At 40.7% G+C, this 27943-nt stretch overlaps 2 protein-coding genes across 3 annotated transcripts in view; both read left to right on the top strand.

Annotated features, from left to right (window-relative positions):
- Positions 1 to 20: 20 nt before the first annotated feature.
- Positions 21 to 15666, top strand: frs3 (fibroblast growth factor receptor substrate 3). The gene is made up of 7 exons (XM_075461155.1): positions 21 to 240; positions 1622 to 1747; positions 1873 to 1961; positions 2947 to 3133; positions 4274 to 4435; positions 6872 to 6993; positions 7075 to 15666. Exons 3-7 carry the CDS (start codon positions 1896 to 1898, stop codon positions 8377 to 8379), a joined length of 1842 nt encoding a protein of 613 aa, XP_075317270.1. The 5' UTR covers positions 21 to 240; positions 1622 to 1747; positions 1873 to 1895; the 3' UTR covers positions 8380 to 15666.
- A 7614-nt stretch (positions 15667 to 23280) lies between these two features.
- The window catches only part of LOC142377239 (sodium- and chloride-dependent GABA transporter 2-like), a 35563-nt gene continuing 30900 nt past the window's right edge, over positions 23281 to 27943 (top strand). The window contains exons 1-4 of one of the 2 annotated variants that reach the window (XM_075461154.1): positions 23281 to 23656; positions 24652 to 24745; positions 25045 to 25229; positions 25478 to 25612. In XM_075461154.1, coding sequence (XP_075317269.1) covers positions 24738 to 24745; positions 25045 to 25229; positions 25478 to 25612 — 328 coding nt within the window. In that variant the 5' untranslated portion in view covers positions 23281 to 23656; positions 24652 to 24737. Of the gene's footprint in view, positions 24746 to 25044; positions 25230 to 25477; positions 25613 to 27943 lie in introns of both variants that reach the window. The other variant, XM_075461153.1, reaches the window with a different exon arrangement.

Genomic DNA, 27943 nt, shown 5'->3' with positions numbered 1-27943 from the left:
GGCGTAATAGGAGGAAAAAAAATAACAACATTTTTTACCGCTCTCACTGCATCATTTATCCGCGTCTCTGCCCTGCAAGTGCCACATCCCGCTACCACCAGCACCACCAGCACCACCACCAGCAGCAGCAGCAGCAGCAGCCGCCGCCGATAAGTCACCGCAGTCTCAATGCTCATTTCGCATTAGGGCTCATATATTTAAAAAAAAAAAACAACATAAAAAAAACCCCGTGCCAGACATGTGAGTAGCAAACCATCGCTGTCGATCTCCACTCTCCCGTTGACTGCTATGTTCTCACCGCTGTTGTAGCCTCGCACCAGCAAAAACAAATGGTCACTGAACCGTGTCGTGGTGCAGTTGGTGTCAGTGTGCTGATTTCATGGTTGCATGGCTGAGTTCAAATCTGTGTGCACATTGTGGGGGGCACACGAAGCCCTGGCTGTCGGCTTGTTTTTGGGGAGGGCTCTTGAGTCGGGTTGGTTAAGAAAGGCTGAGATTTTCAGCTCACTGGGAGGAAGAGCTCATTCACTGACCTGACTGACTGTGTGATAAATGTGGGATGTAGCTTAGCTCTTTAGCCTGCTCGCACTGATTCGGGGCAGCTGTGGCTCGGTGCTCAGCCCGGCGTCTCCTGTCAGATGTGGAGGCCCAGGTTAGAGCACACATAATGCGGCTGTGTACATTTTATTTATTTTTTTTTGGGGGGGGGGGGGGGGTTCGTAGTCTGTGTGAAGAGCAGAAATCACCCAGTGGTCCCTGAAGCCGGAGGATTGTTGTCACTGCGGTGCTCAGTGCAACATTTGATCACGCATTTGGATGATAATTTTACTCCACTGATGTGAGGAGGCACAGGTGGAAGAGGTGTGCTGACTTCATGCCTCTGACTTCCAGTCATGAGCTCAGTGTACCTCAGAATGAGAACCATTTTCATGTAATGTTTTCTAGTTTTCTCTTTCTCTCTCTTGGGTTGCTAGTCTACTCTACGCTGATGATTTGTCACCTCATGGTTTTGATCAAATCTGGCCTTCCTTTATTTTCACTTTGGACGTCTTCTATCACTGGTTGACGCCAGTGCTCGATTTTAGGTTTTCATTCACCCCCCCCTTTAAATGAAATTTAAAATCTAGTACACAGTTGTAGAATTTCTACTACAAAGCTTGCACGTGAAAAAAGTGTATTTGTAAAAAACAAAACAAAAAAATGAGAAAGAATCCAGATGGTGAATTGACGCCTTCAGGCTTTAAGGTCTGAAGTTATTGCTGGTACTTCTCTTGGTCTTCATCAGCAAATCAAGATATTTACACCATTCATGTACAGTTAAGTGCCTCACAGCCCTCAAGGGACCTTACGACATTTTCATAACACTTCAAATATTGTTTTCTCAATTTTTTTGTGACGTTAAGAACATTAATATCTTATTTTCTTGTTTCATCCACGCTTTGTCTGAATATAACAGAGATTTGACAGGATTGAGAGGAGGAACAGAAATCATTACATTCAACAGTTTTAGTATCTCGAGATGCCTTGTCCATTTTATTTTGTTTCTCAGGTGATAATGTTCATACTTTTACATTTGGCTGCAAGACCTCCACCTAAGGCTGAATGTGCTTTGTGATTTCAGGGGGCAGAACATCAATCTTCTTTTGAAGAGTTCTGTCCAGCAAACTAACTGGCTTGTGATGCAGCTGCCCAGTAGAAGATCCTGGGATTGAGACGCGGATCTCTTTACACTGATGGCCTGGACTGAGTAAGAATGGCTGCAGATGCACATTGGTGTTATTTTGCATTTGCAAAGACTATAAGTTGATGCTTTTTTTTTTTTTTTTTGGTGGAGGAGCTTGATTGTGATGGCGTTGACTTTATTCTTGACAGGTTTCAGCTGGCCTGCTGAAGCTATGGGGAGCTGCTGGAGCTGTCTGTACAGAGACCCCATCCGAGACAACCATCTCACCAAATTTAAGGTCAGTAATTCCCAAATGATTCCACGACAACATTTCCCGGGAAGGAAAAAAAAAAAAAAAAAAAACAAAACAACAAAGGAAAAAGGAAAAAGCTGGAACACAGTGGAACGACAACATATCAAATGTCGAAATTGATATACTTCTTGGAGCATCTATGTTTATTTTGAATTTGATGCCAGAAATGTCTTTAAAAGAAAGTTGGAACAGCAGCATGTGGAACAGTTGTGTAGTGGGGGGAAAAGAAACCGAGTCTGGTGGAAAATCGCATTACTCCTCCCGTCACTTGTCAACAGTGCCGTGATTGTGTTCCAGAAACGGCATCCCAGAGAGGCTTAGCAATACGGGAGGGTAGGTGTTAACCATTGTGGGGAAAAAATATATTACAGTAGTTTATTAGGGGAGTTCATCATCTGCTGCTATTATCATTAAAAGATTCCAGAAGAAGATTCCAAAAAAAATCTTTGTAGGCAAGAAGCATGATCCAAGTTCATTGCTGCCTCCACAAATGCAAGTTTAAACCCTACCATGTAAACTAACTCGCTCATCTGTGGAGGCTCAATAAATGCCAACATGCACGGCTTTCCGACCAGCGTCCTTTCATCCAGATGGCGTATTCTTCCAAGAAGGCCGCGCTTACTTCAGCAAGACAATACAACCACATTCTGCTTGTAATAAAAGGGCACGGCTCCATCGTTAGTCTGGGAGTTAAACCGGCCTGTCTTCAGTCTGTGCCCGTCACTGAGAACATTTTGTTATGATGCATGAAATCCTGTCACACAAGAAAGATGAAAAGAAGAGATAATGGAACACAGTGGTTAACATGCCCCGCTTCCAACATTTTTGTAACCTTTATAGATTTAAAAAAAAAAAAAAAAGAAAAGAGCATATTCTTGAAAATGAAAACGGTCAAATTTGTCTCTTTTTTTTTTTTTTTTTTCCCCTTCCCATCAGTCTCTTTACGCTAATGGGTTTCTGCCTCTTTTAGGTCATCAATGTGGACGATGAAGGCAATGAGCTGGGCTCTGGGATCATGGAGCTCACTCAGACTGAGCTCATCCTTCACACGCGTAAGAGGGACGCCATCCGGTGGCCGTATCTCTGCCTGCGTCGCTACGGCTATGACTCCAACCTGTTTTCATTTGAGAGCGGTCGCCGTTGTCAGACGGGACAGGGTGGGCAACATTTTCTCTGATTCTCTGCATCTGCTACACAAAATTTCTTTTTTTTTTTTTTTTTTCCCACAGCCGACTGTCTGCGGTAAGGTGTACTAAAGCTGGTCTTTGCATCAAATGGGTTATGAGATCTATGACTGGCTGGGGTCTAACCTGCAGGCTGCTATGCTTCTTACCAAGCTGTGGCCAAAATGTTTGCATTTGATTTTATATGACTGTAGTCCTTAAAGGGATAGTTCGCCTCTTTTGACATGAAGCTGTATGACATCCCATACCAGTATTATCATTTATGAACATTGACTTACCCCCTGCTGCGTCCTGTGAGCCGAGTTCCAGCCTCGTTTTGGCATTTACAAAGGTAGTCCGGCTAGTTGGCTGGGGCCACAAGAATAAAGCATTTTGCTTCTCAAAACAATATGCGTTCAAAAGAGTAATGCATTTGCATCACAAAATCGTCCTCCAGAAAAAAGTCAGACCTCACAATCACTTGGCGCTATTTTCTTTCTTTCCTTCGTATCACTGCGGGCTGTGTAGACCGTGCAGACCCAGCAGTCCCCTGTGTTCTGAGCAGTAAACACCGTAACAGATGCGGCTATCAGCAGGTGGCAGCACGCAGTGATACGAAGGGAGAGAAAATAGCGCCAAGCGATTGTGAGGTCTGACTTTTTCCTGGAGAATGATTTTGTGATGCAAATGTATTACTCTTTTGAACGCATATTGTTTTGAGAAGCAAAACGCTTTATTTTTGTGGCCCCAGCCAACTAGCCGGACTACCTTTGTCAACGCCAAAACTCGGCTGGAACTCGGCTCACAGGACGCAGCAGGGGGTAAGAAAATATTCATAAATTATATTACTCGTAGGGGATGTCATACAGCTTCATGTTGAAAGAAGCGAACTATCCCTTTAAGACTAAATGCGGTCATTGGACATACATTATTGCTGTTCTACTTTAAAGTGACAAGCATCTGTTTGCTGTTTTTACTCGGTCTCGGAGAATTATTTTGTCTTACTTTATTATTTTTTTTTTATTTACAAAAAGGACCAAAAACTGAAGGGAAAACTCAACATGCGTAAACATCTAGCTTTTAGTGAGTTTTGGTGTGGTTATTGACGTGGTGCAATTTTGCTCGTTTGTTTAGGAATCTTTGCATTCAAGTGTTCCCGGGCAGAGGAGATCTTTAATCTGCTCCAGGAGCTGATGCAATGTAACAGCATCAACGTGGTGGAGGAGTCGATGATGATGAGTCGCAGTGGCCACACACCGGAGATGGACATGTCTCGCACACCACAGACTCCCAACAGTGAGTCACACACACACACATATACACACACATATATATATACAAACGCAAGCAGTAGTACAGCAATAGATTTTGTAGAATACCAGTTCACACCGGTATTGACATGCATGTTGCTTGATGACCTCACAAGTAGTGCCCCTCAGTTTTTATGGCAGACTTGTTTTTTTCTAAATGTATATATTAAATTATTGATTATGGTAGGGGTCCATGTTTGCAGCATTCAATTCTAATTCATTTACTGGAATAAGAATTGGATTAAATAGCACTTACATTTAAATAGGCCTTTGCGCCACCTTCGGCACTTGGGCCTAAATATTACATTACACGTGCAACTGATCCACACACACTCGCACTGAATGAATGAATGGCTCATGGGGGTTGCTGTTTCAAATGTGTTGTTTTTCCATAGGCAGATTTCAGTTCAGATCTAAGTGGGCAAAAGTAGCATTCGCTACGATTCACAGATTCATCCATACCTTTAAGAGTAAATCCATCCATCCAGCAGTCAAAGCAGTCAAAGTTGCCCTCATTATTAAGTGGAGATGAAAACACAGGTGTTGCTCTGTAACGGCTGTATGTGTAAGAATGTGTTTCTGGACAGGTTCACCGTTATCGACGAACACGTGTTTGCACTGCCCCCAAGTGGTAAAAAAGAAACCACTTTCTTTTTTTCTTTTTTATCCCCCTTGTCCTGTCCAGCATTATGGCAGCAGAATTGTAATCTGAATACTGTTTATGCCAAACACATTTGCTATGCCAAGGGAAGCTTTATGAATGTAAAGCTCCCCTTGACGTCCATCAACTCCTCATTTTTATTTATTTATTTTTGTTACAATACTTAACATGATGTGATAGTGCCGAACCGGACCGGGGGACAGAGAGAGAGGGAGTTAAGAAGGGGAAAAAAAGGAACAGAAACATGAAGAGACAAACATAAATAACAATGAAAAATCAGACAACCAGCTGCTACACCTGTAAAAACAAAACTGAAGACAATTCACGGCTTTTGTGGGGAATCCAGCCTTAGAAGCACCAGGAGCACCTGGAAGCAGACAAGCAGAGAACAAACACACAAACAAAAAAAAAAACAAAAAAGCACAAGCAGCAGCAATCTCATATAATACACAGGTGACCTTAAACCACAGGACAACACAACAACTGCTTAGTGAGCATGCTACTGGGCTAATGAATGTGTGTGTGTGTGTGTGCATGAACATGCAATACACATAGATGGTCAAAAGAAACCACTTTCAATGCAGGTTCACACCAAAAAAGAGACTTCTGTACTTGAGTGCTATCTGGCTAAGCCATTTTTTGGTGGATTTTTAGCAAAATGTTGCTGAAAACAAAGTGAGTTAATGAGACACTTGACATGACAACGACATCCGTTTTGGCAGGCAGATTTTATTCCGGTAGCATTACTGCATGACTTTTCTTGGCTTGGTGGAAATCATTGGTTTCCATGCGGACCCTGCTCTGTACAAATGTTGTGTTTGCGTGCATTTCTTTTTATTTTGTATAATACCATTGTATTGTCATAGAATTGGGATATTTGATAAGTTGAAAGAGAAATGTTGGAAACGGCAAAAACTTGAACGTTTTTTTTTTTTTTTTTTTTTAAGAATTCCAGGATGTTGTATAAATTGTCCTTTTAGTTGCACTTTTAGTGTTGATGATTCTCAGAGATCGTCAACAAGAAAACAGTATGTTCTTGATTTTTTTAAGACTGTGTCAGTGACCTGTGAAATAATAACATGGAATTTATCTCCAGCAGATTTGTGACAGTTTTATTTGTTCTGTCTTTAAGTATGTTTCTTTCTTTTTTCAAAAGGCTAGCAAACAGCTAAATTAAGTTTGAATGGGCTATGTTTATGAGGGAACAATTCCTCTTACTTGCTGTATATTACTAGCCTAGCAAGCCAGACCCGTACAGCAAATAGCTGTACAGGGGTCTAGTGACGCTGGATACCAGCGTGGGCGGGATAAACGGCTGTCTGTCAAATTCAACGCCACGCAATAGGATGGGGCAACAACCAATCAGAGCGATGAAGAAGTTTTACGTAGTCAACGCGACGTGGTTTGTAGTCTATGGCCTGAAAAGCTGATTTCTCTTAAGCTCTAAACTCTATAAATATATAACTTTGGCAACATTTGAAACATTTTCAGGCGAGAAAGTAGTCATTTAGACCCCCAAGGTGTTGAAAATCTGACAATATACCGGCTATTTACAATTCTAGTATATTACCCCATCCACCGATTAATTTAGTTGACTCTAAACTGTTTAGTGCCGCATTAAAACAGGTACAACTGCTGAATGATTTGAATGAGGACAGGTTTTAGCTTCTAAGATTTCATTCTGGTTTGCATTAGAATTTTCACTTCCATTTTTGCACATCAGTCTCAGCCTGATTTTTCTGTACATCGGCATGTTTGCAGCTCCAGCATTTCCTGTCCAGTCATATCCCAACGGATACCCTGGTTATCCAATCAGAGGTGATTCCTCCCAACCCTCTCTTGCTGATGATCACGGACATAGCCTCATGGGTTTGGAAGACCAGGTGAGAACTATTCATGCAGTGTATGGGTGACTTGGACTGTGCAAGAGCATAACTCGAGCGTGTCTTTGTTTTACCTCCCAGACTCACACCTATGTAAATACTGTGAGTATGGAGGGGGACCTCTCCATGCGTCACTGTGTGCACTCTCTACCTGAGGTGCGGTCCAGCAGTTTCCCTGAAACAACACGGGGACCCATGCCTGTCGGGGGCCAGGGGAATCCTCAGTCCAACCTGCGGTGCTGTCCCCTCGAGGAGCATAAAGATCCTCAGGTGTTCTTACAGCCGTCTTCACAGGAGGCCAAATTCATGTTGGGTCCCACACCAGTGCAGCGCCATCTGCTGGAGAGAGAGAGGGAGAGACATGGCCACAATCCTCACAACCTTCAGCCAGTAGAGGGTGCAACAGGCTCAGAGACAGAAGGAGACGAGCCTTCAATGCACCTGTGCAACTCTCACTCCTATCACCATTTCCATCACCATGCGCACCGGCACCCGGGCCACGACCACCCAGACAGCTGCCAGAGCGGCGAGCTCACCTATGAGAACATCAACGGCCTGCGGAGCGGCCGCAAGCAGCGCCTGAGCCCCAGCAGCATGTCCCAGTCCGTGGGTTCAAGCAGCAGCAGCAGCACCGGGGACAGTCACTCGCACTCCCTCTTGCACCCACATGCCCACGGCCCATCATCTCTACCTCCGCAGGGCTATGCCTGTGAGAGGGGCATGGGTGGAGGTCATCGTCGGACAGCTCTTCTTAATTATGAGAACTTGCCCTCTCTGCCACCGGTGTGGGAGTACAGCGCTCTGCAGCGGGATGATGAGCAAGAAGAAGATGATGAAGATCAGGACGATGAGGAATATGAGGAGGAAGAGGAAGACTTTGACGAGTATGAGTTCTCAGAAGGCCCTGGGACACCCAATGGATACCACCAGGACAGTCGGGGCATCCACAGGGATGCCCTTCAGAACTATGTCAACACAGAGCAGGTCCAGCCTTCCCGGCTTCGACATGCCTGCGCTCCGCATCCACGGCAGTGTCAGCCAGACAGAGGGGGGCGAATATTTAGCTTTGATTTCCGCAGACGATCGCGTTCAGGGGTTGGAGGCTGTGAGCACAGTCACATGCCTCCATCGCGGCAGCTGAATTACATCCAGGTGGATCTGGAGGGAGAACCTCCCTGCCAATCCCTCAGCAGCGGGGGTGCCCAGCCACAGCACCAGCGCCTACCACCCAAAAAATGTGGTCCACAGGCACCCCGGCGCAGTGAATGCTACGCAGTCATTGACCCAAAGAAGACCGCTGCCATGTCCAGCCTGCAGAAAGCGCTGCCCAGGGATGATGGGACTTCCAGAAAGACTCGCCACAACAGCACAGACCTGCCTCTGTAAATGAAGTTCAAACTGAAGAGGAACGATGAAGACAGATGAAGGCTTATCCTCACCTTAGCACACTGGACCCTTCACTGTCATCCATCCATTCAACTGTCAGGCTGACTCACACGGTACAGGTACCTAGTTAGAAACTTGCGGGAATCTTTTTTTGTGCATATAAAAGGGAATGAGAAATCTCTGAGAATTATTTCAGTTATTATTATGAGACCTGATGCTGAGCTAGGTTCTAGCAGAGAGCTGACATCTCCATTTTCAGTTTTTACTCAGACGACCTACACTCACAAATATTACTGCTCCCATCATTTACACACATTACATTAGTTTTTTTTCCTTCAACTTAAATACTATGAATGTCAGAGAGGCGACCCTCATCATAGAAACGTAGTTGCTGGCGTGACGGAAGGTTAATGGTTCCTCCCAGGTACTGGCAAGTGTTCATACCTCATCACAAGCAAATCTAATGCTGTGGCTAGTAGATGAGACCATTATTTGTTACTGTATGCCTATAGAGCATTTTGCACACAATCCTATTTAATTGTATGGAATCATATTTTGGGAATTGTTTCGTCCAATCTGGGTTAAAAAGACGAGTTTAAATGTATAAAACAGACAGAGATATTTGGAGAATTCTATCTAACTGAATGATGGTAAAAGTAGCACACATGGATTGAATGAGCTTTGGCTCTCCTACGTCAACATGCAGAAATTTAAAAAGTAGCATATCATGTTCGATCGACCTCCCAAGGATCATCCCAGACTTGCAGGGAGCGGGGTTCACGCTTGTCACGTTGCACTTTTGACCCTGGGCCGCTGAAACGCTCTTCGCCGTAACTCTCACCCCGTTGGAGCCACAGGTTGTCCTTTACCAAAAAAAAAAAAAAAAGTAAATAATAGATAAAACTGATGAATAAATGACTGGGGCCAAATATGTAGTGGACACTCTGAGTTAGCAGTGTAGATATGGTTTATTGAAATGTATTTGAGGGTGACATTGATAACCTCAATAGTGGCATTAAGCTATAACCTCAATGGGAATGTGCTGAATCTATCATTTGTGAGTTATCAGGTGTGAATGGTCTGTTTTTAATGATAATCAAGCATGACGCAAAGTCATGCTGCGACTTCTCTTCTTTTGTTTTAACCGTGTCAGTCAGATATTTATTTATTTATTTCACATTGGTTTATTTATCCTTTTGAAAAAAAACTTTGTTCTCGTTTAGTTTTCCTCCATACGACGACCAGCGTTTTGTAGTCCAGTTGGTAATATGGAGACCAAAGTTTCACCTCAAATTATCACTGGACACTGGTGTATTACTGTTATTACTGTGCGTATATGTATTTAAAAAAAAAAAAAGAGACTATGTATATTTTAAGTGCCAAAACTTAACTGCTAACTGTACGAAGAATAAAATCAAACATGCCAGGATTTCTGGAAAACTAAAGGATTGAAAGGCATAAAGATGAGAACAGGCGGGGCGGGGGGGAGGACACTTGAAAAAAATAATGCTTTTAAAGAATAATATAAACTAAAATAATAAAAACTGCACATTCCACCTCATCCACATCTATAGCCATTTTGGAGAGAGATGTTAGAATGGTTATCTTGTAGTCTGATGATCACTGTTAGGGTGGTTGTATGCTGCTACATGTACATACTAACAGTAGCCCATGTAAGCTACAGGTAACTGTCAAAATGAAAAATTATGTGATGTCAGATCTTTTACCTTATTGTTAACAGAAGTAGTATTGTTGTGTTATTCAGATTTATTTATTTATTTTCTTTTTTCTTTTTTTCCTGAGCAGCAGAAATGTCATGTACCATTTCAGAGAATCTTTCATCTGGTCAAAATTTCACTTCATCATAATTGCTTTTCTGCTAAACTGGCTGGCTGGTAGATTGAGCAATGGAAGCACAGGCCTGCTGATGTGTTTTTTTACAATTTTTTTTTTTTTTTTTTTATATAAACATTTTTTTAGCGAGTGCTCACATGAGCTTGATCTTTATAGCCAATTGAGAAGGCTCAGTTGTTGCAGAGTTGCACGTCGTAGGCCGTCAAATGTGGCTTTTAGCTCAAGTTGATCTTTTTTCCTTTAAAATGGAGGATTTGTGTGACACAGTTGTCGCTTCTCAACTGCTGACAAGAGATTTCTTTTAGTTGTTTTTTTTTTTTCTTGGCTTCTGTGTACCATGGATTTAAACAGGAATTTTCTATCAAAGGCTGAAACGGAAAAGAAGCTGTTCTCATTTCGATGAGAAGCCATTTGGAATATCCCTAAACTTAATCTTAAACACTCCATGTTTCAGATGTTTAATACGTTGACATAAACCAAGGAAAAGCAGTTTTACAGGAGCCAGGCATTGTCCATATTAGATCATTCACTACATGACAAAAATAAATAGTGACTGCTGTTAGTTCTAAATAATTGATTAAAAAGAATTTGCACATTGTGGCACTATGAGGAGGCTGTTGGTTATAATGTAACATTTGTAATTGGGTAATGACGGGGGGGCGACACCAATGTGCCATCTCATGCTCAATTCATATTCTTTTTTTGTTTCTTACTCTCAAATGATGGCAGGTTATTTTTGCCTCAAATGATACTGGTTTAAACTACATCTTGTCACTGTGCCAAAACAGTGATGTGATGGTGTGCATCCTGACGCTGTAATGCCTCGTTTCCACCTAAGTGTGTGCTTGTGTGCTAGTCTACCGGAAGTCTATATATTCCTACGAGAATCATTGTGCCAAACTCTTTTTTTTGTTTTTTTTTTTGTTTTTTTTTTGTGAGAAAATCTTTTCGTCATCCCCAAATACGTTAAAACATTCTAGCTTTTTTGGGTGGATTTTGGCGGTCCAATCTCTTTTATCTGACCTCTTCCTTTACGCTGGAATTGTTGGTCTGTCATGGTAGTTCCAAACACATGTTCCATTGACGTGGACGGGAAAATTACACAGCTAACACAAGCGTCTACCATTGCTGAGGGGAAGTTCAACCAGCCAATAAAAGGCATGTCCTTTAGTTGAAGACTAGGGGGCATAATCCATATGTGACGGACCAAATGCAGGCATTTGTGGAAATGAGGTAAACAGTAAAATCCCAGATATTCAATGACCAATCTCCTGCACATTTACTGGTTTACAATCTGAAATCGCACACAGGAATTGGATTGGTCGGTCTTTGTTTTGCCCTGTTTTCCAGAATCATTTAAGCAACGGATTGTGCTTCTACCCTGACCAGTACTGCATCACGCAAATAAAAGAAGACAAAATGAATTGCATTATTCCTCATCAATGCGTTGGGCGTTACGCTGTATAAGAATTAAAAAGTTCAAAACGACACAAGTCTCTCCAAAAAGCGACTAATTATTTGAATACATATTTCAGTAAACCTTATGACTGTAACTCTGGCGTAAATGAGTTTAGTTACTAATGAGCATTTGCGTCATTGAAGCCTTAATAACCCAAATCGGAAGTATAAAAAGGAAAAACCAGAAGTCTCCTCTGTTTGAAAAAGGCCAACTTGCAGCTAACATTTGTGGCTAAGACATTGTTGGATGGAGGAATGTTTACATTTTTGCAATAAAGGAGGGTGAACTATTGTTTTGTCGACCTAAACGGACCAATATGTGAAGTGTGAACTTTGGATAGTAGTCTATAGAGCTGTGGGCTTGATGTATTTAATCACCCGTTCCTATGACTTATCATTTCAGATACGATGTTTACTTTTCAATCATCATAGAGCAAACTTAACAATGAAAGGACAAAAAAGAGAGAATTAAAAAAAAAAAAAAAAAGCCTCGATGGTCAGTGAACCGCATTGACAGTGCCATACAGTAGGTGACCATAGCCAAAGCCTACATTAGATTTTATGTGTTACATCTCTCAGAGCGGTGGCAATATTCGTGCTGAAATAAACGAGTTGTTCATGTAAATTCTCAGAATATTGTTACATGTAGTTTTAAGGTCATTTGAAAACGTGTTTAATTATCTTTGTTATGAAAACAGTAAGCTCACACCAGCTGAACCTTTCCTTCCAGCATCATTACCAGCTACTCTTGTGTTTACTGATTGATTATCAAAACAAACGGGTTCATTAGATAATTGCTTCTCCAGGTCATTCGACTCGCGCACCGTTGTGCGATCTCATTCCACTTGGGTTCAGATGAAGTGCAGCTCCCACCTCGGTACTTACTGTGACTGACAACAGCATGTGATGTTGATGCTATCTCAAGCTTTTGATTTTCATAACCTGCAGTGTTTATGCTTGAGGCCGGTTTCGTACAGGTGTTGCTGAGCTTGTTAGGAGCTGGTTTATGAGTATGATTAGTTCTCCTGATTTAATCTGCAGGGCAAGTAGCCACAAGTCAAGATAAAAACTCCTGTCATTAAGTTCACCAAACTGAACATACTGAAGGGGTTGTTTAAAAAAACAAAACAAAAAAACGGCTTGCTCTCTGTTTACTGTTCAAATGTGAACGTGTCTTGTCCATTTAGAGAAATTTCTCACGGTGCCTTGCATATTCAAGTTGGAGGAACATTTTCACTGCTTTTTACGAAGGAAGCCTTTTATTTGAAAAGAAATCAGTGCCTATTGCAGGTTGGAATACTGTAATGGAAAAAGATATGTTGTTATTTGAAAATGTACCAACTCCAACTAATGATATCTGTGGAAAGAACGCTTCAACAGATATCACTTTGGGATACAAATGCTCGTTGTCTTGCTGGGAGTTGGAAGTTCAATACCACTTTTTAGTTAGTTTTGCACAGAGACGTGGTCATAATGCTTTTTTTTTTTTTTTTTTTTTTTTTTTTTTGGCAAGACTCCATCAAGAGCCAAAAAAATCTTAAATGAGAATCCTGATTTATTTAATTTTTTTTTTGTGAACTCATGGTCCACATGATGGCATCAGCTAACCCTTCTTTAAATGACAAGAATTCAACTTTGATCCAAGACACATTTTCCCTTTAGTAATCAGCTCCATGCTCATTATCCCCACCCAGTCCAGGCCCTCCAGTTAAGAATAAAAAAAATGAAAAGAAAACAGTTAAATTAGATGCTATAGTTAGATTAAATACCAAAGTAAGTATTTTATGTGGCATTTTCCCAGTAATAAAAATATGCTGAGTCTCAACATTCTGTGATAAAGACATTCCTGTACCTGTGCCCACACTGGCAGCGTTCACACTAACTTGTTTGAACTGCTGCTGGGTACTTGGCTTCAGTTCAGGTGGTGCCATCCACTGCTGGATGGAATGGAGCGAGCGCTGTGGCAAGTTTTTTTATTTATAGTGAGATTAATTAAAAACCCTCATTAAGAAGCTGATAAGAGTTATCTGGTGGAGCAATAGGCCTCCTGCACTCAAGAGGTTTCTTTCAGTGACTCTTTCCGATTAAAACCTTTAGTTAAAGGTAATGTTGGTCAGCATAAAGGCTCATTAAAAAACAACGGGACTGGTTTGGGGTGGTGGATTGTGTGGAGTTGTGTAATATACAAATACGTAGCTCTTGATGCCACTTTCAGGCAGTATGATTCAGATATGGGTAGTGAATGGAGATACTTTTCATACTATCCCCCTTAAACATGAAGTAATCCATCCCATGAGCCTTTGTAAAGGATCAAATTTAAATTATTGAAGAAAGAATAAACATTGTTTTTCAACAGAAAACAGTTGTTTTCTCTGCTCATTTTGGACAAAACCAGGCCAGCTGTTTACCGCAGATTTCAATCTTTTTATGAAAATAAATGCACAATCGCAGAGATGCAGCCTTACAGTCACTGTAAAGACCCGAGAGTGGTATTGTACTCCTCTAACTGTTTGACAAGAACACAAAGAAGCATACTTCCTAAAATGTGGAATTTGTTACTTTAACAAAAACCTAATGAACCACAATCATTTGAGACCTCGCGAGACAGAACGTCGTCCTAAAAGTGTGTTCAACAGCCGGACTCCTAAAGGTGCGAACCGTGGCCGGTGCCGCATGTCGTTGACTGAGTGCGTTTACCTGCGTGTCGGCCATTAAAATGTCAGGTCACTATTCTGAGCTCAGTGATTGAAAGTTTTTTCTCAGTGTTAAAGAATGCGGAAGTAGAGCTCTATTTTTGTGTGCTTTTCCGATTTGTAACTAATCGCCGTGCAAGATGTCAGATTATAAGAATACAGTAAAAACAGAACGAAGAGGCCAGCAGTTAGTGCTCATCAGTGGTTTTCATCACCATCATTTCAGTGATGTTTTTTCTTTTTTGGTACATCATTTACAAACAGAAATCTCTCCCACAGAGCATCATCATCTGAATGACATATTGTAAAACCTCGACTTTCTGTCCATGCGTTGAGATAGACTCTGTCAATTACAGGAAGTATCAGAAAACTGTAATATCATGTTATTACTGTGTATTTTATTGTTTTTTATCTTTCAATCTTATTTTATTTATTTATCTTCTTTTGTCTGGTACAGGCTGCAATTGCCACCAGACGGTGATGTACATGTACGGGTCTGCTCTGTACATTTTTGTGACAGATTTGTGTATTAACTTGCAGGTGGAAATAAAATTTTCTGACTATTATATGAATTTATGAATCGAATGAGTGCCAAATATGCCTGGGCATGACAAAAATCCGCTACCTAAGATGAGCTGGAGGTACTCGTCAAGTGTGACTTGAGAGACTCGCTGCTGTTGTTGACTTTAATTCACAGCTGACGGTTAAACGTGCTCAATATTTTTGCTGTAAGCTGGAAAAACTTCTCTAGGTTTTTCTTTTTGTCTCTGTTTTGAAAACGTTTCTTCAGATATTTGTTGTATGTTTCTATGTCCATCCATGGCTTATAAATGCAGTCAGTGATGGTCTTATCATGCTGCCATTACAGGTGAATATAAAAGCTGATTTACTTTATTTCATGGACTCTCAGAGAAAAGGAGGGGGGGAAAAAAAAAAGAAAAATTAGGAAAAAAATCCAACACTTTGGGTCATTTTCATTCTTGAATCATTCCACACAGAAATGTGTTGTTTGTTTATCTGAACTCTGCTTCATCCCAAAAACACAGTGAGCCTGACATTTGGTGAATTTTACCCTGGATTTTATCAATTATAGAGTGTGGATTTGTCCAAATGTAAAAGTAAATGTAATTCTAATTCTAATATTAAAAGGAACCTATGAAAATATCTTATTGTGCACCAAACAGTGTGGTTTTATTTTATTCTGTTGGTTAAATTGAGCATCAGAAGAATGAAATGTATTTGGGCAAGCAGAGCTTTTTCTCCTTTAGGATCCTGTGCCTCTCCAGCTCATAACATGTACAGCTTAGAATATTTTATTCAAGTAGGCTATTATGATAGGAAATATGTCATTAGAAGACCTATATTATTTTTTTTCTGTCTTTAATGTGGTGAAAAGCTTTGTTTTCTCTGGTCAACTTAGTATTTTCCTCAGAGACGCAAACGGACACCACGTAGCACTCAGTGGTGTGCGGATAATCGTTTATTTTCAGACCCAGCACATAAGAACACAGTGAGCTGTTTGAGAGCCGTTTGTGCCCCCGGGAGACAAGTGTAGTTAACGCCAATCAAAGCAGGACTCAATCAAAGCAGAACAATGTGGCCCAATGAGATGAATCAGCATCTGTCCAAGTACTCATAAGCACGCTTCCAATTTTCGCTTGATCCAGACTTTAAATGGGGAGTTGATTTGGCAGATGTTTTTGCAGCTGAGTTTGACCTTCTTTTGAGCATGTACTTTTTGGTGAAGAATTTAAATAATTTGCTGTAAAGGGAGCATGGTCCTAGTTAATTCTCAAGATTTACAGCCAAGTGTAAATAGATGCACTGAATAGCAGCGGTCTTGTCGTCCGTTTATGTGTGTGTCTTGTTTTATGGAGACCAAATTATTTTCTGCAAATGAGGAGCCTTACCTTAGTTTAAATGCTAAATCTGGACAGTTTTGACTTATGTTACCATTCAGTTGTAATGGAACACAGGTAGATAACATAATGCTCGTTCACTGGCTCGTGTTACTGGAACTAAGGTTTGTAGTTTCTTAGTTAAACTACTTGCAATCTGATAACCCTACATTTCCTGTTTTCTGTCTTGAGTTTTCACCACAAACATTTTAGCTGTGTCGTGTTACAACAAGCGGTGACACAGTTCCCTAACGTATGGAAATATGTGTCAAGAAATGTCTACGGGGCTGCCCCTATAAAGGTTGAAAACAAAAAATAACGATGATGGATGGGTAGATAAGTTTGCTGACATTTGATTTACAACTATTTGTCTAATCAATCTATTTTACAGTTTCAGACGTACTGAAAGAATGGGATTCGTGAGAAAAGCAGTGATCGTTTAAAAACTTGAAGTATTTGTTCTTGAGTTAATTTGTTTTGACCCATGCATTCCAGGTCACTAAGAGTTTCACATATTTTCCTTTGAACTAAAATGACCGGCAGTTACCAGCTCCCGTTTAAATATCATCTCTGCTTTCACTGTGCCTGAAGACCTTAGAAGATCACCGCTCACATCAAAGCAGATGTCATTCCCAATCAGTTGTTCAAGAAGCCACAAAGACCTTATCAGGTGGAAGGAGAGTGATGGAGGGCACAGCTATGTGCAACACTTTGAACCACACGCCTCTGGGTGACGTGAAATCGAGACAAATATATAATAGTACCTTTTCTCTGAGTTGCATTCTCTCAATAACACAGCAACTTTTTGGGTAAGGCTATTTGCACCCCTGGTACAATCAGCACTGTATGCTGTTTGTACCCTGGTGCAAATAGCAGTGAATGCTATTCGTACCCCGGTGCACTCAGCAATGTGTTCTATTGATACCCCGTCTGGTGCAATTAGAAGTGTGTGCTATTTATGCTAAAATAAACTGAAATGGCAGTTAAAGTTTTGTTTCATGGTTGCTTTGGTTATATAGCTAATAATCATAACGAAAAATGGGAGCGGTGATTTAGCATGAAATGATAGCTAGTTGAACCACTGTCTCCCGGAAGGAGGATTATGTCGCTATCCATTAGGCCAGAGATGTCCTCAGCTAACAGTTAAGAAAGACATCTATATTTCAATTTAAAAAGATATTAGTGCCATCAGAATTCTTTGCTTTCTGATGAAGAAAAAACGAATGTCCGCAATGGCCTTTGTGCTCACGAGCAAGGGGTTTTTGGTGGTAATTCACGGGGTGTGAAGAATCACAGATCTATAAAGAACCTTCTTTATAGATCAGTGGTGTGAATAGTGTAAGGCTATTGTACCAGGGGTGCTAATAGACATTCAGAATAATGTATGCTATTTATAGCAAAGTGTGCTATTTACACCCTGGTGTACTAGCTAATTGTTGCAATCAAAACTTCCGTTTGAGAACTGAATTGTTTTTCAAATTGCTCGCCTTCTCTGCAGAGACGTTGGTATGCGCACTATCACTTCTCACTGCCAAAACGCATCGGGCAAGAATCGAACCAGGGACTCCTGCATCTTTACCCAAATCACTTACCACTACGCTAGTTGATCCTATAACATATTTGTTGTGTGCAGGTAACTTTATAGTTAATATGGCTGAACGTCATGATCGCGAAATTTCTAAAAACTAACAAACTGACGGTTGTAATGTGTTCACTGAACATCGATTATGAAAATAAAACACAATGTTTCCATCTAGTTTTTAATTGGAACAGATATTAGTGCCGAAACCTAGCAGTTTTCTTCACTTTCTGATGACGAAAAAACGGATGTCCGCCATGTTTTTTTGTGCAAGCCAGCAGCTTTTATTGTGGTATTACATCACGGGGTGTGAATAGCTCAGCTGTGTGGCCAAGGCTATTTGTACCAGGGGTGCAAATAGACACTCCGCAACTTTTTTGCACACCCACTTTTTTTGGCCAGGGTTTAGGCAGTAATATATCTTGGTTAGGGCTAAAATATGTCATTTTTATCCCTTTTTGTGGGCACTATTTTATCGGTTGCCTTAATAACATAGCCTGGCTGACGCGTCCACAATCTCGATGAGATGGTGGTCTGGGAACTAGGTGTGCATTTTCTCTTATTTGAGGCGTGGTTTACGAATGCCTAGAGCCGTTTATTGGGCACTACGAATGTCTATCAAATGACGTCAGGTATTTCCCATGCTGCTTTGCGCGCGATTCATAGCCAATTGTATCACTTATACCAGATGACGACAGAAATTCGACGAGGAAGAAGAAAAAAATGGAAAATAAAAGTAAACTTGCGCTCTAAGCTACTTAAATTGACAACAAAGTAGGCCTATATGCTATATTCTACATGAATTTTTATGTTGTAGAGTTGTGAATTTATTTTAATAATGGAGAAATTGAGCAGCCTTGCTTTGTTGTCTACAGTAGTAGCTCAACCCTCATCTTACTTTGAAGCTCCCAGCTCCCAGAAGTGACGTCGACGTAGCTTTAGCAGCAGAAAAGCTATCAGGCTTGTGTTGATGATAATAATAAACTCCTGGACTATGTACAAACTTCCAAATGCATCGTTTTGTGAGTACAGACCATATTTGTACTACTGTAGAAGTTTGGTTTCATGACATGTGATTTTAGTGTGGTAATTTTGGAGATACTGCCAGGGTCCGTTAGCGCTTGTACTAAGCTATTCGGGATAACTCAGTAACTCAGCTGATGTTCAGCCAAGATCGGAAAAACTTCGGGTGGGCTACTTGGCTGGATGTCACGGTTCAAATGACCCTAGGGTGAATCTACTCCGAAACACTTTCTAAGGCTGCATTGAACGGTAACGTTGTGTCCGCTGTCATGTTGAATTAACACTCTACAAGCTTCGGTGTAGCGCATAGACGTCGTCATCGTCTTGCTGCCCCCCCCCGTTCTGTGATTGGTTCCCAAACTCTGGCAAAAATAAGGGCGGTGGTTTCCAGGCTGACTTTGCAGTGAGAATGAAATCGAGCGCAAAGCAGCATGGGAATTCCCAGGCTATTAATAACATGTAAAAACAACACTTTGTGACAAATCTTTGTCACTTCCTGGTTAGCTGTAAGCAGTAATGTCACTTGGTTAGGATAAGAAATCATTTCTTACAATTCACATGCAGTTCCTGTGGCAACCGTTAAAGGTTGCATATTCTTCTAATGTAATCACAGGCCATCTGCTATGAGGTTTAGATTGTGCCAAAAATATGTTTGAACGCGCACTGCTTATGTCCACTCAACATGTGACAAGATATTTGTCCACGTTTATGTAACTTTGAACAGTACTTGAACCACATTGCCCATGTAGATACATAGTCTATAGTTCTGTGGGCTTCTTGGACTCTGTTGTCACGGTCAGAAGACACAACAGGATGACAATCATAAGGATATAACCAGACAACACAGAATGCTTTTCTAAAAGTCGCCCTGGTACTTCATTTGACTCTGTCATCTTGTTTTTTTTTTTTTTTTCATCTAATCATTTTTCATTTATCTATGTATCTTATGTTTTCGTCCTTGTATTTATCTTTGTATTATTTGTTCCTTTGCTTATCCCCCGTAGGGAGAAAGAAATATATAAAAACATAAACATATTTGTTCTTGTATTTTATTTTCATTCCTCTTTTTTTCGGGGGGGGTTAATCATTGTAAAAAATGTTTTGTTGCTTATAGATGTATTCATTTCTGATTAATGCAGATGTAACACTTTCTTTTATGCAACATCTCCCCTATTTATCTCCCCAAGCGTATTTATTTGTGCTTGATTTATATGTTTATGTATGCATTTTTCTTCATTATGCAAAAGATTATGAATGAAATTGAAAATTGAATTGAACAAATTAAATATGAGTGAGTAAATAAATTAAATGAATGCGATTTAAGATTAAAGTCACATTACATATATTTCTTATTGCCTAAATATATTCTTAATGTTGTTTTTGTGTTTTTTTATGAGATGTTGATTTTTCCTTTGAATTGAATTTTGTATTTAGTCCATTTCAGTCCAGCATGCAAAACAACTTTTATTGCGACACAGTAAAACAACACACCCCGATGACACAAGTCCACTCGGTCAAACAGCACATCTGGATGACATTCGTAAGGACAAAGTCAGACAACACGGAGTGTTTACACCAGGGGTGTCAAACTGGTCCATGAAAGGGCCGTGTGGGTGCAGGTTTTTGTTACAACCCTGCGACAGCACAGCTGACTTGTTTCCTTCAATCAACTGAACTGGTAAGGCCTTCAGTGCAATTGATTGAATGAAACAAGTCAGCTGTGCTGTCGCAGGGTTGGAACAAAAACCTGCACCCACACGGCCCTTTCATGACCAGTTTGACACCCCTGGTTTACACTAAACATGCTTACAGATGTTTAGTGCAAAAGTGGACCGGACACAGTCAAATGTTTTGTCATCTTAGTAATCCACATAGGCAATGTAGTTTTGCCACATCTGATGTACTGTCCAAAGTTGCTTGAAGATGGACAAAAGTCTTGTCACATGGTCGGTGGACATGAACAGCGCACGTGAACCTATTTTTGGCACAAATGGAGCCTCATAATGTGCGTACATGAGCATATGACCCATGGGCATGGTCTGGGAAGGAGGACAGTCCCACCAGAACTTGCAGGAGGTTCAAGTTGTTCATTGAGGCTATAGAGCAGAACAAAGACTGCCATCAACAGCTGCAGTCCTTGATGGTGGAGTTAAAGCACAGAAGAAGCTGGGGGACATCAAGGATCGCCACAACTGCCTGCAGGACGGGAAATACAAGTCAGGAAGGTCGAGGCTAACAGCTGGGCAGCAACTCAACTTTCTCATAAAGTGCTTGCATAGAGTACAGCACTTTTTACATTAAAAATGTCACACCCTCAGTGTCAGAGAGTGCTTGTTCTGACAGGACAGAAGTCTGCCCAAGACGCAAGTGTACAGACATGCTCATCGGGGATTCAGGAAAAAATGTCAGCATGTTGACACACTGGCGTTTATAATGTGGGCCACTGTCACCACCACAGGTTAGCACGTTAGCATGTACAACCGAGGCCGATGGCAGTCAGTTTAGAAGGAATTTGGCGAAAAAAAGTTGGGCAGATGAGCATTGGAATGCGTTTGTTAAAGTTCATCCCAATGAGACGGTGGCTATCAGCGAGGGCGTAAGAAGGAATGTCAAGTTTATTTGGACTCCATCTGGGAGCTGTTAACGTTGCATAAGAGTGCAAACAAAAGATTTTGTTCTGTTGGGGTCGCAGGAGGGAAAGTCATTAGAATCCATCCTCTCTGAACAACTCTGGTCGGGGCAAAAAGAGCCACATTCCTTTTAGGTTATAAACACAAATCCAGATACAGTTTTGGGTGTTGTGCAATCGGAGGACTGCTTGTGCACTGTTCTGCGTGCAACTGGAGATGAAAGATAGTCTGCTTCTGCAGCACTGAGCAGATATTCTGGCTTGCGTGGTAGCTGTTGACCAGTGTCTGGTTTCCTCCCAGTTTAGCTCATTTTGGGTGAGTTAGCCTCAAATGCATTTGGTCAAAACATCACAGACTTAGTCATCATGGAAAGAAAAAAGAAAAAAACAAACGAAAAAAGAAAAACTGTCAAAACTGAGAAGTGGGGAGTAGCCCAAAACAGTAAAACTCAAGTAAAAACACTGTTATTCAGTTAGAAAGAAAAAAAAAATGACTCAAGTAGATGAAGTGATTATCTGCGTTAACTGAGTTAAAAAGTATTTGCTAAAAAAGACTGTATGACAGAGTAAAATAACATAATGTAAATGGCTAACCATAGATGGGATGTAAACTAGTATTCACAGTCACTTTATGATGTAATATTAAAAAAAATCTGACACGTTGTGCAGTAATGAAAAGCCAGAGACCCCAAACACCAGAGGCTTAAACTGAAGTTCCTACAGTGCATGTACTCCTGTCAGATTTCCTGACGTTTCTTAAAAATCTGAATTTTTCTGGTGAAATTAAGACCCTTTCCATGGCTAAAAATGGTATCTTAGTAAGATTATTAGCTCATTCATATTAGAAAATAACTATTTTCCTATTAAACCTGATAAGTTTACGAGAGTAGCCAGACAACAGGGTTGTTTCTCTGCGGAAATAAGGTCCCAGGATCATGGCCTGATGCTAGTTCCCAGGTCGTGAGCTGGAAGACTTCCACTCTCACAGTGGACATAGAGAAATAAACTGAGGCCGAGGATGTTTTTTCTTTTCTGAGTCTGCCATTAGCAGCGATTTTTCTGCTCAAGGGCTGGAAGCTACAGAGGAGTCACGAGCTAATTTCTGGCAGATACCAGACAGTCCTGCCGAAAAAAACCTAAATCAAACATTACAAAAAAATGGAATGAAACTTTTTAGTCTGGGAAATTACTTGGTTTTAAATGCTCTGAGCCTCTAATTGGAAACACAATTTCGATCAGTTGGAAAAGGTTGCAAAAGTACAAATGAGATCACCTAATAAGCCAGCAATAAAACCTTAAGCTGATGCCTCAAACGTGAAGCCAGTGAGGAGATGCAAATGGCGGGGAGATTAATTTGTGCTTCTGTGCGCGAAAAGATGAGTTGCCGCAATCTGGACCAACTGCACCTGTAAGAAGAGGCCTGGCTGACGCAACCTTGAGGGTTTGTTGCGAGATAAAAAGACAATTCACCCTTTCGGGATTAATCAACTAGAAAAACTGTTTCAGTTGACAGAAAACAATTTTTTATGGCTGAGTTTATGTGTTTCTCTTTAAAATGATCATCAATATCACATTCCAGGTTTTTACACATGGTTTCACATAAGGTTTAAAGGCCAACCAGATCCACATAAGAGGGACTTCAGGCAACACAGGGTCCAGGAATCATTAATTAGGTTTTGTCCTCATTAAAAATCAGAACGCCTAAAGCCATCACAGCTTTTTTAAAAAAATTTTTTTTTTTTTTTTTTGTATGTTGTTGTATGTTGAGATAGCCCAACAGTGATTTTTGAGAATGTGAAAGAGTTGCTGTGTCAGGGATTAAAGAATAAAAGCTGCAAAGTCTGAGAATGTAGTGGTTCTAATTTTAATGTAACTAAAAGAAACTTTACCCGTTCTTCTGCTGACAGTTGTTTAGGGATGTTATGAGACAGTGTCCATGCACGTTAGCTAGTGGTGGCTGTTTTTGTTATGTGTATTACGTGTATTTTGTTATGCGACAGCCCTCATGTAGCCATGGTCCAAGAGGCTTGTCCCACTCGCTCCGCTAATTAGGCATAACATGAGCTGGCCTTCAGTCTAAACCTCTTACTCAGTATAGATGCTGTTCGTTCCAACTATGCTTGCAGATTTCTCACCAGATTGGGTGAGTAAATCAAGCTTATCATTTATCTTTCATTGTGCATTGTATACCTACAAACACTCCAACTGTTCTAGTTTGAAGGCTGCGAGTTGAAGAAAAAGCTACAAAAATATCATCGAACCAAATTTTTCCAAAGTTCTTTACAAAATAATTTCTCATCTTTGAATATTCGATATTGATCGGCACGTTGAACGTTCCTTTTTTTAGATTTTGATAGAATATATTAATAGTATATTAATAATCAAGTGCACTCAATCATTGACTCACTATATTTACTCTCTGGTTAAGTAAGCAAATAGTACATGGGCACATTCCTGACTCCTTATCTGGATTCAAACAATATAACTGAGATAAGTTTACATTTACCATGCCACAATGACATATTTCATGGTCACATTATTAGGAGAGTAATGTTGTTAACTTTATAAATCAGAAGACTGAAGTAAGGGTGGTATGAAAACTAAAAAGATGTCCTCTGTCAACAGCAGGATTTATGCAGTGAATAACTGATAGAGAGGGGAAAAAAATCTACAGTCATTAGTCATAAAAGTAAAGTTGTGCAAATAAATAAGTATGATGCCACTGCGAATACAGGTGACAATAAAGCAGATTATTTGGTTAACACAAAATGGCCATTTTTATACAGAGCAGGTTATCGGTCTTGTTTTTGCATTGTATATGTGACCCAAAGCTACAAATTCCCTGTTGGCAGGTAGCTAAGGTCTGTTTACAGCAACTGACATAGCAGAGAGGGCTCAGCTGCTTTGGTTTAGTTGTTACCAACCATACTAATCTTAGTGACTCAAGGTCCGGTCACAGTGGAAAAGTACAGCACGGAAGTGGCATTACCTCGGCCCTTTTCAGAGCCAAACCCTTGTCCAATTCAGACTGCATAGTGCAGACCAGTCCCACAATAATTAGGTCATAGAGGAGCCAACGGAAACCATAGCTACATTGTTTCTCACTTTGGCTCTGCTCATACCATGCTGTTTGTGAAGAGATCCTGTGCTGCACCTTGCTGAGAGGAATACTGATCAATTTGCTGTTTTGCTGGAAGCGGCTCTGCAGGGGAGGGGGCTTTCTGATGGAGGGGTAAGTTTCTGCTCTATTTATGTTGTATTAAGTCCAAAATGTGCTCTAAGAAGTTGCAGCTTTTCTGATCAACACTTGGCAAAAAAATCTTTCTGTTCCTAATAATCCTGCAAGCTTTAGTTCAATGAGTAAATCAAAAGAGCTACTCAGAAGTGCCAAATGAGTGCCAAAATCAGCTGAGTGGTCCTGTCTGAGTAACCAAGGCTTGACAGTCCTCGCCCTATAAATGTGCATGAAGTAAGGGACATTAAGGAGAGGTTTCACTGACTGTATGTGCTTCCGTTGCTCAAAATGTCCAGGGAGTTTCTTAAAGGAAACAGTCTGGAGGTGCCCGGTCAAGAGAACAGCTTGGTAAAGAAGACTCAGTTGTTGGACCGTGGCCAGTGGGCGAACAAGATCGAGTTTCTGCTGGCTGTAGCAGGAACCCTGGTTGGGCTGGGGAATCTCTGGAGGTTCCCTTATTTGTGCTACAAAAATGGAGGCGGTGAGCATGTTATTCATTTTTTAGCACTGAAGAATCATTAACACATTATCCATTTACTGTCAATGGCACCTAATTGGTTGGATCGGGTGGTTTTTATGAGCTTCTTTTAATGAAGCGCATAGAAATGATGAATGAAACAGATATCACCACTATCTTCATGTAAAATTTTAGATCTGCCGTACATCAACACGGTTGTGTCCATCCTCAGGAGTATTTGAGTGTGTCACACTCAAATTTGTTTCTCCCAGGTGCATTTCTCATTCCCTACGTCCTGTTTCTGCTTACTTGTGGCATTCCAATGTTTCTCCTGGAGACGGCCATGGGACAGTTTACATCACAGGGATGCATCACCTGCTGGAGGCACTTCTGTCCCTTATTTGAAGGTCAGTTGTTCATAGAAGGTGATTGAACATGGACATGTCCCTTCATATCAGTGCATTTTATGTACATAATATTAGTAACGTGTGTTCAAAAAGTCATTTGTTAGGACAGTTTGTCTTCTTTTAGAGCAAAATTACTTTGTCACTGAAACATGTGCAAAGTTGAATGACAAACTTCAACTACAAACACATGTATTGATTGAATATGAAAATAGACACGATAACATAAAAGCATACTTTAAAACGATATATTCATCAAATAGGCATGGATGATATAGGAATTAGAGGTTTTTTTTTGTTGGATATTTATTTGGAACAGAAATTGGTATCTGCACAAACTGAGAACCTGTGGAAGGCAGCCCCACCCAAAAGCCTGCTGTATAATTTGTTTTTCCCTCAGTGGAATCATGATTGGAGCCTTATTCACCATAAGAAACACACTGTTCTCTGGAAGAAAAAAAGTGTTCTCTGCTCTGTTTTATTTGGAACCCAAAATTCAAATCCCTGCCAGTCTGCTCTGAGAGGAGAACCGCCACTGTGATCGAAAGGTTTGCACTCATCAGATCAGATAACTGTGACAGGAAACAGAACTTTTTTTTTTTTTTTTACCCCAGATAACGTGCAACAGGTGCTCTTGGACCCTAGAGCGTGGTGCCTTTCTGACAAGGAATAGGGATTTCGTAAGTGCAGATGTAGATTTTTCACCCCTTGTCATCCTCGCAAGAAACATGCCTGCTCAACTACACTTGTAAAGCAGCCAATCTGGTAGGAATGTGCTTTCTCTGAAAAGACCTGTGGAAGTCCGATATCACAAACTAGATTCGCTAAAGCATTACAGCTGAGCCAAAAGGACCTTTGATGAATTTGACATCTTTAACCGGCTGAGCACATTTCTGTAAAGAACATACGAATCAATTGATTAAATTCTGAGCTGTTTTTTTTATCCTGTCAAATGTGAATTCATTGTCTGACTTGAAAACAAAGACAAAGCTGTTATTCACTACAATACAAAGAAAAAAAGACCACAATGCACAATTCTCCATTTAGAAGCTCTGACTGATAATCAGCACATTATTATACTGAGAAACCTGATGACTTTTGAGAAACCTGGCTTTGCACAATAGACTATCTGTTTGTGCTGAGATAATCCATATGACAGAATATGTGACTCAGAGTGTAGAGCATACTTTGAAGTAGAATGAGATATTTGTCTCTCTCTTTAAAGATAATTTATGAAGGTGTTAATGTGGGAGAAGTGGTTACAAAAGACAGTTGGTTCTAACACGTAAAGGTGTGAGAGTTTCCCTGAGGGCCAGATTACATATCTCTTACTTCAAATTCCAAGCCATGTTTTTCAAGCAGGCACCTTATCACACACATATTAGATGTAAGAACTGATAAGCAGAGTCAATTATTTCCTTTGATGAGTAAGCCTAATTGTCTTGCTCAGGAATGATGGTTTGCCGGGCCACTCGTGTTCAAACAGTGTGTAAATGTGTAATGAGTGAACCCACCTGCTGTATGATGATACTCCTGAAAGGTTTCTGCTCACACAGTTAATGTGTTTTTCAACGGTTTGGCTTGGTATGAGTTCTGTATTTTTTTTTATGTATGGAGCAAGAGTTACATGAGTTACTTAAACAACTTGAGTCTTGAGTCTCTGGCTTTGAGAAAACATACAACCTGATTCTATAATAAAAAAAACTTGCGACGTTTTGTAAAACATATATAGATACAGAGTGGAATGATTTCCAAATCTCATAAACCAACATTTTATTTTCAACAGAACGTAGAAATCCTATTAAAATGTTGAAAGTGAGACATTTTACTTTTTCAAGAAAAATATTCGCCCATCTTGAGTTTTATGACAGCAATATGGCTCAAAAAAGTTGGGACGGGGGGCAACAAAGGCCGGAAAACTCAGAGGTACTAAAAAGGAAAAGCTGCAGGAACGTGATGCGACTAATTTTTTTAAAAATATTTTTTTGGGCTTTTTATGCCTTTATTATAGGACAGAGAAGAGAGACAGGAAGCAGGGGGCAGAGAGAGAGGGGAATAACACGCAGCAAAAGGCCGTCCGATGCGGGATTCGAACCGGGGCCAGCTGCACGAGGACTATAGCCAGGCGTGTAACTATAGCAGGTTCAGCCGGTTCAGCCGCACCGGGGCCCGTGGCCGTTGCAGGGCCCGTTCATTCTCCACTGAGCTGTCATTCGGTGGAATTTCAGTGCAACGAAATTCGGCACGCCCCCAATTCACGATGCAGGATTTATTCTACGCTCTCACCCGTCATCCGCTGAGCTTTCAGTCAGTGGCACTTCAGTACCCAGGCCA

Source organism: Odontesthes bonariensis, chromosome 3 (assembly GCF_027942865.1).
Source record: "Odontesthes bonariensis isolate fOdoBon6 chromosome 3, fOdoBon6.hap1, whole genome shotgun sequence".
Taxonomy (NCBI): domain Eukaryota; kingdom Metazoa; phylum Chordata; class Actinopteri; order Atheriniformes; family Atherinopsidae; genus Odontesthes; species Odontesthes bonariensis.
Note: the sequence above shows the minus strand (reverse complement) of the source record. Positions and strands in the feature narration are given on the sequence as shown.

Excerpts from the sequence above, each read along its gene's own strand:
- frs3 (XM_075461155.1), top strand. The coding sequence starts at position 1,896 with ATGGGGAGCTGCTGGAGCTGTCTGTACAGAGACCCCATCCGAGACAAC. Across the intron at positions 1,962-2,946 it reads ACCATCTCACCAAATTTAAG|GTCATCAATGTGGACGATGA; the intron begins GTCAGTAATTCC and ends TGCCTCTTTTAG. Across the intron at positions 4,436-6,871 it reads CACACCACAGACTCCCAACA|CTCCAGCATTTCCTGTCCAG; the intron begins GTGAGTCACACA and ends GCATGTTTGCAG.